The 13,742-nt window shown below is 46.5% G+C and overlaps 1 protein-coding gene across 1 annotated transcript in view; it reads left to right on the forward strand.

The window, feature by feature from the left end:
• stpg2 (sperm-tail PG-rich repeat containing 2) overlaps positions 1-13,742 on the forward strand; it is a gene marked incomplete at both ends in the record, with an annotated part of 49,682 nt that overhangs the window by 17,137 nt on the left and 18,803 nt on the right. The window contains 3 exons of the mRNA XM_079736370.1: positions 512-671; positions 1,232-1,395; positions 1,846-1,938. Coding sequence (XP_079592496.1) covers positions 512-671; positions 1,232-1,395; positions 1,846-1,938 — 417 coding nt within the window. The remainder of the gene's footprint in view (positions 1-511; positions 672-1,231; positions 1,396-1,845; positions 1,939-13,742) is intronic.

The following is a 13,742-nucleotide window of genomic DNA, read 5'->3' on the forward strand; positions in this document are numbered from 1 at the left end:
TGTTTACTTGTACTAGGTTACGTGAATATAGGTTGCTTTTGATAACACAAGGTTGTGCAGTTGTATCGCAGTATTGTGTACTGCAATTTTATTCTTCTATAGCAGAACACAATTTTACTGTATTTTTCCATAAAATTTCTCCAATATCATTAATAACAATGTAACATTGAGGGGTTGCAGTAGGGGAGGAACCTATGTAAAATGCTTTTGAGTAAAAAACAATAACATTTTGGGCCATTTATTTGAATGGCTGAGTGCAGTTTCACTGGTATTCCAGTGGGGGTGCTGTGCCTCTGCTGGATATATGTAGGGGGAAACATGAGCATAGGCTTATGTGGAGGCAGCAGCTTTAGTCCCTGTCATCGTAGTGGAATCTGAATGAGTGACAAGACACATTCAAAAACACTCAAAAGTCTCTTGTCTCCCCGTTATTTTTCTCCTCTCTCATCTCCCCGTCTCTTTCTCTCTTATTCTTCCTGCCACCACCCTTTCTCGTTTTGACGCTCAACAGAGGTTCAAGTCAGCCAAAGAAGAGGGTCCGCCGGTCGGGACGTACACCGACCCGCGCTGTGCCCTGGAGCTGCTGAAGAGACCCCTGGGCTCTAAGAGGGGCCCCTTTGGAGGCACCGCAGTCCGCTTCATGCGCCAGAGTCTGAAGCACTCCACTCCAGGTGGGTGCGTGTGCGTGTTTAAAGTGCTGGGCCATATTTGCATGATGTAATATGCTCTACCACGTACATATTTTGTTTGCGTTTTGAGCCGGTTGTTCGCCATTGTCAGAAAACGTAGCAGTGGAACGTAGCAATGAACGAATCGGTACCTTTTTCCAAAGTTGGATGGGAATAGTGGGCTGACATCGCACCAACAACCCACAGAGTTATGTTTCATTGGTTGTAGGTCCCATTTCCCGGGCTGTTGTTTTTGAACTACAAGCCAAACGGCTGCCTCAGGATTTGTTCAGCAATCTAGCATTAAAAAACGCGCACACAAAATAGATAGAATTGCAAAAGAATATCAGCATGTGCATGATGAAAGGCTGGTTTTTGGACTACTAGACACACACACACACACATGCACATACACATACCCACACACGCACACACACACACACTCACACTCTTGTTAGAGGGGACAATATTTTGGACTCTGCCCAAAAATATCGAAACTTCTTCCAAGACACCGGACACGTACATACAACCATCCCTGATTAGGTCTTGCCCTCTGTATTCAGGCCCAGGGTCCTACAATATGTTTGATCGTGGTCTCGCCCAGGAGAGTGTGAAGAGAGCCACTTTGGAGAGCACAAGGAAAGGGGGGTTTGGCTGCCATGCGCAGCGCAACTCCGTCTTCCACAACCTACAGACTCTGGACGCCCCCGGCCCCGGGCAATATGTGGTAGGCTCCAGTCTGTCCGTCTGTCATCTACCAATCGGTCTCCCTCCCTCTCCTTGTCTCTCTTCCACTAAGGGGGTGGGCTTCTATCCATCTGTCTCTATCTTTGTCTCTCTACCACGCCCACTCTCATTCACTTTGCCTGCCTCACTCTCTATAAATATGTCTCCCACTGTCCCTGCCAATGTAGCGCGCTTGGCCAATTCTTATCCACAGATAAGAGCCATGACATAATTGAACTGGATTATTAATCTGTTTATGAATAAGGGGTTGAGAGATCTCTCATGCACTAAAGAGGTTCATGTTTGCATATCCTTTGTTTGAGTCTTGTGTGTATGTTAAAAGGTGTTTGTGTGTGTTTTGTTTCTGCACTGTTTCTGTGTGTTTTTATGTGCATGTGGTGTGTGTGCGTGTGTGCTCGTGCATGTGTCGTGTTTGGGTTCCGGCACACAGGTGACAAAGCCTTCGGAGGAGCTCTACAAAAGGCAGCCGATGGCAGTATTCAGATCAGCCACCCAACGTATGGCGGCGTCTCTGCTGGCTAAAGTAAGCCGCCATTATGTCCGTGCCCTCTCTGCATCGCCTCTCTTGCACCACTCGTAAAAGAAGAGCTTTACGATTGGGGTTAGCTTTAGTGTGCTCATGGTTAGGGTCAGTACTGACTTCACACAGAGGGGGCGTTGTTGAGGTGCTCATTTATGGTAAATGGCAACAGCTGAGGCGGCAGGTGAATCCAAGAGAGAGCTGTTCGACTACGGTGAATGTGGACCTGCGGTGAGTACCTCACACCTCGCCCTAGATAGGTAAGATGCACTCACCCAGGGAAAGCTAAGGAACATACCTCAAGTTCAACTCACCACATAGGGACAGACATTAGGATATGGGCTGTCTACCGAGATAAATAACGAGTGTAGTTGGTCTGGCGCGTAAAAAAGAGGAATTGTATAACAAAGTTACCATTCGATAGAACGGTGGTCGCTCGGCCCGTCAACAAACTTCCTAGTTTTGAAACGAAAACTTGGTGAGTTCTAAACGCAAACCCTTTACTACTTTGCCCTCCCCCCCCACATTGGTGTTATAGCACACGCCCACTGAACAGGAACAGTTCTGCTGGCATTATGTGTGTGGATGGTAGCTGAAGGATTGCTGTTTAGAAGCGTTGTTGTCGATGCTAAACTCCCCTTCACTCCTTGTGTTTGCCTTGCTTACGCGCGTTGGCCTATAGGACAAGCAACAACTTGTTGCTTGTGTTCATTATTGCATATGTTCATTTTACATACAAAACATGTAAAAAACAAAACAAAAAACCGAGCTCTTGGTTTCTATCTCCACTTGAACGTTGTTAGGTGTCTTGCGTCTCTTCCCACTACCCGGCCTCTCTGTGTTTCCACATCCTCTTCTTCGGCCACCCTCGGTTCTGATGATGCAATTCTACTTAAAAAGAAAAAAAAATTATGTAAACACATCCCCCCCTTTTTAAAAAAAAAAAAAGGAAATTAGGCCATCACAGCGGTAGCGTCTGACCCACTACATTCAGAGCTGTGTTTTTTAGCAATTGGATTTATTTGGGCCCTGCTTCTCCTCCAGTTGGAGCTGCTGGTTCGGCTGAAAGCGACAAGGTCATGAAGCGGTTTCTCCCTACTGTTCAGCCTCCGGGTGACTGTACCTGATTGGTTTTACACAGACACAATAGCAAGGGCTACAGTTGCCGTCTAATGGGAAAAGGGAGACTGTGGTTATTCTATTTTAGCATCGGAAAGGCCATTCTTTTTCATGCTTTTTATAATTTCTTTGAATTTTGATTTACTTTCATATTCAACCCGTCCAGATTTAAATACCCATCGCCTGAGTAATTACTACACCAATTAAATAAAAATTATATTGAAAACGGTGATATCATTCATATAATTCATATGGATTTCAAACAAGGAGGTAACAAAGAAATGAAATAACAGGTTTATGTGAAAGCATTTCAAAGCGCCACCATTTTGAATTTCAGTGGGAAACTAATCATAATCCAGAATAAAAATAATGTCTTCTACATGTGTAGCATATAGACTCGCACTGGGTTTGAAGATAATGGAGAACTCAGGGTGGTATTGGCGTTTTAAGCATGCTAACATTCTTCTGATGTGTGCAGCGACATCAAAGGAGCAAATCTGCATCGAAGGGAATAAGTTATGCGTTGTCTGCCAGGAAATCACAGGCAAATTGCTCTGGGGAAAACTGACAATATTCTTATGTAGGGATTATTGTATACTGTTAATATACAGTATTTATCCCTACCTGCCCACTGGGCCATGTTGAAGTAGCAGGACTTCAAGGCGCCTGCTTGTAGGGTGTAAGAATTGGAAATTGTCATGAGGATCATGTCAAATAAACCTCTTATCTGCTCACATGTTTACATCCTGTGGTGCTTAACACAGAACAAGTAATCTGTGCAGGTATTAGAATAATAAGGACTTTACATGCGTCAGGCTTTAAATAAATGCATAGATATGCCATTGGGTTTTGACGCTGAAGAATCGTTGGGCTCTGAGTGCATACATTGTTGCCATTGCCCTTGTGGCAATCAAACCCCTAAATCTTGCTGTGTAAATGCCATACCCTACCAACTGAGCTTGACAGGGGACACGTTAGTGCTTACTTTGCTGAAGTGAACTACTAAGCTGAAATCATATATTTGGAGGAGGAGTGACTGACGCAAACATGATGGGCAAGAGTTGCCGCATACATCAGCAGTGTAAACTGTAATGCCTTAACTCTGGCTTCACATTTCAAGTCCTTGTTGATTCCCCAACATGCATACCAATGATTCTCGCGGAGAGTGGGCTCCTGACACCGGTGGGGCAGACTCAGGAACCCGAACGGGATTTGATTGAAAACACAGCGGGGACCGCAGTCCCACGACACCACTCATCCGGCTGGGGATGAGCAGCAGCTGCTGGGGTTACAGGTTGTCCGGTGTGTTCAGTTTGTTGGGGTTTTGGGCCGATGTGACGTTGTGTAAAGTATTGCGATTTGAACAGGAAGCGGACGAGAGCTCGTGTTAAGTAGCCATTGGGTTGGTTTGTGTACACTTGAAACATCCATCAATGCTGCTTTGCATTCGACCATACCCTCCACACACCACTGATAACGCACACTCCCACCTCTCATGCTGCATCGTGATATGTTTACCCTTAAATGCATTGTAGAATGGAGGTGAATCCAACGTGTAGTGTCGCCTTGGTTGTCAAATCCTTGAGCCGGGGTTGTGACAGCGGACCAGCAAAACATTATTTTGGCCGTCCCATTATTTAGAAGTGTGAACGAGTACAGAATGAAACTATCTGAAAAAAACGTATAATGTACAGATGCAGAATATAACAATATAAATAGCATCCACGTGTCTGCAGCATCCATCTAATCTAGTCCTTATGACTAATACTGAGCCCCTAATAGGTGGAGAGGTCCGCCACTGCTGCCAATATAGCTCCCATCTCCTCCCCCTCATCCAGCGTGTTCCGCAGAAATAATGCAGTAGCAGAATTTGTGAGGAAGTTAAATGTCAGCGGGCACGCAGACATGCATTCACCGGATCCAAACAAGCCGATACCTTTCCCACCCAGCGCAACTCAAGGATAGAATAGAGGCACACAAAGTGCACAAAGGCGTAGGTGAACGGTTTTGTTACCACCACGCATATAACAGGTCAGATGCAATTTATTCCAGTATGTATTTATTTGTGGCAAACTGGTTGCGTGGTAAGGCACAGCAATTTTATTTATACAGCACCCTTCGACAGCAGACAGTTGGGAGTGCTTTAGAAAGAAGGGACAATCACTTAATAACTGGAGTTGAAGGAATAACAAAAGGAGAATGAAAGGGTTCATTCTCCTTTCAACTGCACTGTTACCTCACAGCAAGAAGGTCCTTGGTTGAAAACCTCTTTCTATGTGGAGTTTGACATATTTCACACTAGAGTCTAATGTGATTAGAAGAGAGCACCTGCTTAGTGTTGTTTTGATTTTCTAATGAATGGTTCATCTATGATATCCATTGTAATATATCCTGCTGATAGTTTGGCCCATTTACATTTACATTTAGGGCATTTAGCAGACGCTTTTATCCAAAGCGACTTACAATAAGTGCATTTGTTACAATAAGTACATTTGTCATAAGAAGTGAAACAATATATCGCTGTCGGTACAGTAAAGATGTTCATAGAACCAAGTGCAAGTATTACAATCGCTAGGCTAACCCATTCCCCGTGTAAAGCAACGATAGCAGCTACTGTAGCTGCTACACAGGCCCAGACTATTGTACTGTACATTTTCATTCATTCATTCATTCAATCATCTGGTTAATTTGGGCACAATCCCTATACTGTTATAGCATATGTGAAAATTCAAAGCACTGAATTAATTACTACTAATTAATGTGATAATGGGGGATGGTTGGTGTAATCTGAAGGCTGTGTGACTCAACTGAAAGATACTGGATTCAATCCACAACGTCACAACCAGCCTAAGCATCCTTGAGCAAGGTGGTCTTGTGATACAGGACAATTGGAGATCTCGCCGCGACCAAACGTCTTGGGATTTCTAACTTGGTTGTTTGTTGTTTGAACAGTGGCAAGATGGGCCGCTAACAGACCTACACTCCATTTACAGGAAATGACGCCAGAAATCTAGAAATTCCCTTTGTAACACTGAGACAGCTTTTCAGTGTTGGTACAACAGTGTCTACAAGCACACAAGACTTCTGCATGTCACCGGCGATTTAGAATTGGTTCTGCAAGGCTGGGTTATTTTAAACTAATTATTTTCTCTCAGTTTAGCAACAAAACCTGTGAGACTTTCTTTCGCTGAGCAAGTGTTTAGAGACTGAATTGTGAGTCTATAAGGAAGGTGCCTTCCCCCTACCTGGTCCATTATTACATTTATCTGGATTCAGTGTAAGTTGGGTTAGATAAAAGTATAAACTGTTTGACTAAATATTGATTAAAGGTCAGCATTCACCAACTAAAAAATCAATCACTTTTTATTTTCCTTTTGTAATAGGAACTGTGATGAGCAACACAGAATGATGTTGTTTAGTCCTGTTTATTCCTTATATTCTCTCTCTCTGTAGAAAACCGAATACACTAAGAAGAGCAATTCTCTCTCTCTCTCTCTCTCTGTCTTTGTCTCTCTGTCTCTGTCTCTCCGTCTCGCTCGCTGCCAGTTCTTTAGGATGACTGTCATTCTTTTATGTCAACCTCTTTGCTTTCAGTCTCCCTTGCCTGCCTCCAACTGTCTCTGTCCGTCTGCCTGTCTGTGTGTCTCACTCTTTGCCTCTCACCTGTCTATCTCTCGCTGATATTTCCCCTGACATGTTTTTTCCTCTCTCTGTGGGTGGTGCCACTCCTGTGTGTGTGCGTCTGCATGCGCCTGGGCATGTGTGCGCGTGCTGGATGCCCATCAGGAGAATGGCTACCTGCAGTGAGTCCTTTCTATAAGTAGTTGATGCAAAAATTAGCCTCGAGAAGTCCTGAGCTCCGGCAGCGCCAGAGACCTAGCGTCCCTGGTAACGCCATCCCGCGGGGAGGGAAATTAAACATTTCTACTTGGGAAGCAATCACCATCCAGAGGCACAATGGGCGGTCGGAGGGTTGGGGAGTTCGGGGGAAGGGTAAAATGGCGGCTTGCGCGCCGAGGTTATTCATTGTATCGTTAAAAAAGGGTAGAAGCGTAGTTCGTCTCTGCTTTGTCTTCTAAGGCCCCAGCTCATTGGACGAGGTGAAGCGCTTTGTGTGAACAGCTAGTCACGCTGAGTGGTTTCTGAAGGTGGGATTATGAAGGCAGTAGCGAGGGAACTGTAAAGCGTGGAGCGCGTGTGGTTCAAAGTGCTCCGGGGAGAATCGTTATCAAAGAAGTATTATCGGGAGCGTTTCGTTCTAAAGGGTTTCTGTGTTCTTTATTGAGTTGACGAGTCTTATTGTTCACAGCCTGATTGATGGTGGGACATAGTCTGTTGTTCAATATTGTTCAAAGGCTATGAATGTGATCATTCTGTAACTACAGTAAGTACCCTCCAACATGCTTAATTTGCCAAAACATTGATTGAATATTCCATACATTGGTCATTGATTGGACTGAAAACATTTTCGTCTTGGGATTGACAGGTTCTTCCTCTGATCATTAATTGTAGCTTGAAGTCCTACCTCCTGTTTTCATGAGCCATAGTGAACACATTTTTATTTTAGTAAGGCCTGGGTGTAAGGGCAGGCTCATCCGTCTGCGTCCAACAGCGCCCTTGGTGTGGACAGATCAACAAGGGCAGCGTGGGGGTGATTGGACCAGGTCAGACACCAAAATGTACTTCGCTCTTCCCCCCCTCTCATTTCTGAACCCTCTGACTCTGTCCGTCTATCTCCCTCTCGTTATTCTTGTCCGTCTTCTCATTCATCTCAACTCTTCTTCCCTGAGCTCGTCACCTGTTCTCGCTCGCTCCTCCATCTCGACGCTCGACGATCGCTATTCCCTCCACCTCCTCCTCTTTCTCCTCTTTCTCCTCCTCCTCCTCCTCTCCCTTCTCCTCCTCTTCGCGCCAACACCTACCGATAATGACCTTTCTTATTCCAAGAGGTCACGGAACAGCCCGAGGCATCTGCAGAACGCAGACGACAAGGGGGGAGGGGAGGGAGGGGGAGAAATCAGATACAGACCAACGCTTTGCCCCCCCCCGGAGCTGTGAAATCCCCATCCGCTCATCCATAGATCAGTGAAATAGCAGCCGTCCCCTCCGGCCACAGCACACGTGGAGAGGGGCGCTGGGGAGTCCCACTGATGGCCACTTCAATCTGCTTCTTTAACCAAGGATGTCGACGAATGGCACTTGTTTGCACGGGTTTCAACGGTCTTTAGAATCCCGACGTGTCTTGAGAGCACGAATAAGGGTCACTAGTGGCGAGGTTCATTCCCTAGGCCGCTCTCCAGAGATTTGCCTTGTCCTTCGCGTCACTCGGATTGCTTACTTAAGTACCCCCTTTTGCTACCAAAGTTTTCTTGTTGTGACAGTTGTTAGAGACTTTAAGGGTGTAGGGGGGCAGGCAATATTAGTGTCTAGAGGGAGTCTTTAAAACGTACTCTGGGTTAATGACATGCCTGCTCATCCTTGTTTCATCTGCAGCGTCTAGTAGGGCCACATTGTTAGCTCAAGGCTGGTGTTTCAGTCTTTAACGGTACGACTTCAACATGATAAACGACGATGAACACAAGTTCTGGCCTGGTAACGTATCTTGCTAGATAGGTGTTGCTGAAATTCCACATCCTTTTTATTAAGGAAAACAAAATAATGGAATAATGGAAAAGCCTGAGGGAAAGTCCTCCATAAGAGGCCTATTTATTTCTCAAACGACGTCCACCTGAACACTCATTGGTTTGTACTTCTAGAGGTCATAACCAGCGGCAGTCATCGTTGAAAAGATTTACACCTTGAGCGCAAAGAAAATGCTTCGTCAAACTTGGCATTCGGGGGCAGAGCAGAGGTATGGAAAGGCTTTGTTAGATAATGAGCAAATTACCCATTTGATTAGGTCTGGATAATTGCTCTGTTTGTTACACACATGAATTTAATGAACGGAAAAAGAGTCACATCGATTTTCATGACTCCACCGCTGCTCCGGAGAGACCGACAATTACCCGGAACAATGGAAAAACCAAGAAAGAGACGTTTCTCCGAAGATTAGAGAGAAAGGATGAATGTAAGCAAGATGGCGGGAGACAGTGAGGACAAAGGGAAAAACAAAGGGCTGCACGGGAGGAGGGAGACGGCTGTGGCTCTCGGAGGCGTCTAGAGGAGGCCCGATGATAAATGAACAAATGCCAAGCATACGACGGACAGGCGCGGTGTTGACACCGGCTCACTTTGTCAGCGCCCGCAGCGACAGCGCACGCAGGGAGTACCGGGGGGAACCGGAGAACAAGCGTTTCTTTTTCCCGGTTGTCACATATCGACTTTTCGTCTTGTGTGTGTGTACGGTTGCATTTTTTTATGATGCCTCCGTGGACCGCTAATGGCGTGTCACAGCCTTGCCGTGGGTCACGTGACGTGGGCAGAGACAAACAGAGCTGGGAGAGTGGGTGGGGGGGGAGATCAGGTGATGGAAGGAATGGGACCCAAAAATGAATAGAAATAGAAATAGAAAAAAATATTTAATATAGATTCAACTGCCAGCTGTCATGGCAACGCTCATGATGTGGATCCCACTGAGGACGGAGCACGTGCACCATCTGACGCCTACGGACGCTGGCCATGTGTCGCACACAGACACGCTGACACAAAGACACGCTGACACAAAGACACACAGAAGCAGGACCTTGACAATGTAAAGCCCATAAGGAGGCCAGCTCAGGGGTTGCTCCTGCCCCCAGGCCTGGTAAGGCTGCTGGGGTACCGGCATCGCGGCCTCCTCATTGCCCCAGCCCAACACGCTAAGGAAGATATCAGGGGAGAGAGAGAGACTTAAGGCAGCCATCAGCCAGAGGAACAGATGAAAGCCAGAGAGAGAGGCTCTTCAAAGTAAGAGCAGCGGGGGTGTGACGGGGCCAAGCAAGCTGTCCTGCGGTAGTATCAAATGGGATTGATTGGTGTTTTTCTTTAACTGTTCAGAAAGTGGCGGGGGTGGGAAATAATCATATTAAGCAAGTGTATGACTGACACAGTATGTCTGTCTGAAAATGGGTTTTTTATGCATGCATTTTCATGGGGACATGAAACTTTTTTGTACTTTATTTGTCCTCACGAAGATCTTTATTATTTAGAATGGATATAATAATCATACCGTCAGAAAGATTTCTGCCTACCAGTATATCCTTTGAATAAGAAAGCCCAAACCCAAGCGCTCTCTGCTTCAACGTGCTCTGTACTGCGGGCTCAATGCGAATGAAGTCTATACATGACTGTCAATGCAAGTTGAACATTTCCACATTGATAGTACTGAGAAGATGATTCAGTTAACATGAAAACCCTATGGGAGAAACAACATGAAAGGTGCTAACTAGCACACGAAGGTGCTAACTTGGAAAAAGCGTGGCGCTAACTAGGCAGACATCTATAGCCCACGTCAAGCATGTTCTCTCAGGTAGCCTGTTCTTACTTTGTAACTGCCCAGCATATGTAGCAACGTCTTTAATACCCTTACAGGCAGTGTCAGGTCATTAAAAACTAGAGTGGGATACCCCCATTCTCTAAGTAGATCTCAGAAGGGTGACCTAGTCATTATGGAAATGCTTGCTTTGACTAAAGGGATCTATTTCTAGCACTGTGTCACCCTAGTGGCCTGCTCTTGGTGTGATCTGGCTGATTGAGGTCCACGATCCATGCCATTGAGCCACCAGAGGCCGGGAGAGAGTTTACACAACGTTTCACATAGCTCGACCTGGTATTTTTCATAACATTTTGCCCCTCTATGTTAGCTTGAGACTGTACTACATATTTTTTTAGATATTGCCATTCATCAAATCATCACCTGTTCCCTACTTGAAGCCATCAGATTTTTGGAACAAAGGAATTTGATTGTACTAAGCACTCCCTCCCCCCCCTCCCCGACTTAATGCGGGCAGTTTTGTCATGATTCCAGGCTGGCCAGTGAATCGTGTTCGTCTTTGCCAAATGTGACACTAACACTGTGTTTAACGTCTTCACCCCAGTTCCCCCTCAAATCTGCCAGCAGATTTATTTTTTTCCATTTTGCGGGGCCCTAGTTAATGGCCGTTGCGCAGTCTATTCTGTACCATTTGTCTAAAGACTTGGTCCCGCTGGCCCACTTTGTTCTCTCCCTCTGTTCCACTGCCTTCCTTTTAAACTAAATTGCTGTTGGATCGGCGGCCATTATATGTTGTGCGAGTCGCTGGCTCGCCTTGGAAAAGGAAAACTCCAAAGCTTTACCCTCCTTGATCTTCCTTCATCTCTCTCTTGCGCTCTCTTTTACCCCCCCCCCCACCCCACGTCTACTCCTCCTTTCTCGGTCGATCTACGGCTAGTTAGCTGTAATTAGAGGGTTATTTTCCCCAGCTATTCTCTCCTTCCTACTGTGGACTGTGATCCACAGGTTCCACCGCAGCCGTTGTTACCAGCAGGCCCTAATAGCTGAGAGAGAGGGGGTTGGGGGGAGCGAGAGAGGGCCGACAGAATGGGAGAGAAGTGGAAGCGGAGGATCGAAGGGGAGAGGGTCTTACAGCGAGACGGGGGGGAAGAACACAACACAACAAGAGCGGCGGCAGGGACGGAGCGAGGGGGGGCGAGAGAGCGTCGTGGCTGGAGAGCAGAGAGTGAGACGGCACTAAGTATCACGGCCAGGCCCTGATGAGCTCAGCCTGAGCGAGAGTTCAGCAGCTGAGTGGGGGGGGGGGGGGGGGGGGGGGAATTGATTTTCTCACCGCTTCCTAAGTGGAGCAAGCAACTCTAAAGTTGTTAGGATCCAGGTGATGAATCCGGTCATTAAACACCAGCTTTTTTTTTTGGTCATCCGTAACATCGTCCTATAAAACCCCAACAATTAAAAATGACTGTCTCCTCCTATAGCCGAATAGGAACAAAGACAAAAGCAGTTAGGAAGTAACGAGTCCCATCACTAATGATGTTTCCCGAGTGCAAGATGTACTGAAGTTCAAAACCAGACGTGCCAGCGGCAATCCCAGATGATCGGGGGGAAAAGAAGACCTGATGTTGCTCAAGAATTGACGAGGAGGCCTGTTAGGTCTCTCACTCGGATCAACGGAGTCACGGAGAGGGAGGTGTTTTGGTGTCTTTTGTGCCAAAGCTCACACGGAACAGAGAATCCTGTTCAGGAGAGTTTGGTGCGATGGAGGGGGAAGGTGTGGCTTTTGGGATGGGGGGGGATGTTGGGTGTGTTTGGAATGACAAACTGACAGAGTGAAAAAGTTTAATTTAGAGTAAACAAGGTGCGTGCCATGGTAAAATAGGGCTGCGCGAGGGAAAGTTGATGTTTGAATAACACACAGAGAGAGGAAGAGAGCGCGAGACGGAACAGAAGACAGACCAAGGTGTTAAATCAGTGCCAGGCCACAGATGGGAAAGTTGTCTGGGCGGTGCTTTTAGGTTTTATGTGTGGTTGCCGTTGCTGGAAAGTAAAGATCAAGTACACTCTTTCTTTCTCAGCATTTCCCTCCCTGTGAACAACAACGTGCCTGTTCCTCTTATGTTATGCGGTTATAAAACAGGTCAACTGCAACACAATCGCTCCTTTTCCAAACAGCCGTTAAAACTCTGAGCGAGAGCACTTTCACAGCTAAGGAGGGACATGGACGGGGTGGAGATCTCTCCGCCTGATGGCCTGAACATAAACGGCCATACAGACAGACGGACATATACAGGGGCATGGAGATAGATATCTCTATCTCTATACCCCTTCTTCTTTTTTCCTGCCTGTCTGTCTGTAAATTGACTGTTTAAATGGCACTTTTTCAGACCGGTGGCCGCTCAAAGTTGTATTACAATCATGACCTCAAGTTCACAGATCACATTCACCCAGTCATACACACATTAACCCGGTCTTACCACATTCACACACTGAAGGAGGTGTCAGCCAGCTCATCTTGAGCAGCTGGGTTAGCTGTCTTGGTCAGGGAACTCTGGACACTGGTGACTTCTGTCTGTCACATCAATCAGACTTTGTGTGTGTGTGTGTGTGTGTGTGTGTGTGTGTGTGTGTGTGTGTGTGTGTGTGTGTGTGTGTGTGTGTGTGGCCAAGTAAACACCTATATGTATTCGTCTGACAGTAATGGAATCACGCAGCAGGTAGCCGTGGAAGTGGGGAACTTCCCTGGTTCCGCTGTCCAGGATTTGAGATTGTCTCTTAACCAGATTAAAAATATATCTCCCAATTCTAAATTGGGTTTTCGAGGGTTGGAATGTGGCCAACTTCATCTACTGCCGCCTCCCCGCACTTATTAGAGTTATGTCCCTCTTGAAAAGCAGAAGGCATGCCAAAAAATGAGTGTCTCTCTCTCTGTCTCTGTCTCTCTGCGTCTCTTTCTCTCTCCCAACCAGCCTCCATCTGTGCTGTAGTCCCATTTGGTAGCCAGCTGTGGCAGGTGTGTGCGCACATGTGTACACGTCTGAGGCAAGTCTCCAACACCAGCTGTGTGCATTAATGCATCCGCCGTTGTGTGTTGTGTACCTCCATGTACATTCCAATAAGCAGGCACAGGCCTACATCTGTGAATTTGTTTGTTTGTTGGGGGGGGGGGGGGTGGGGGGGGTGTTGGCGTGCAGGTCTGTGTGTATGTTTGTGTGTGTGCGCATGCAACTTTGTGTTATGAACAGCTGTTTGAGAGCAGGTGATGATTTTAAAAGCCCGC

The sequence above is a fragment of the Pollachius pollachius genome (genome assembly GCF_949987615.1).
Source record: "Pollachius pollachius genome assembly, chromosome: 1".
NCBI lineage: Eukaryota > Metazoa > Chordata > Actinopteri > Gadiformes > Gadidae > Pollachius > Pollachius pollachius.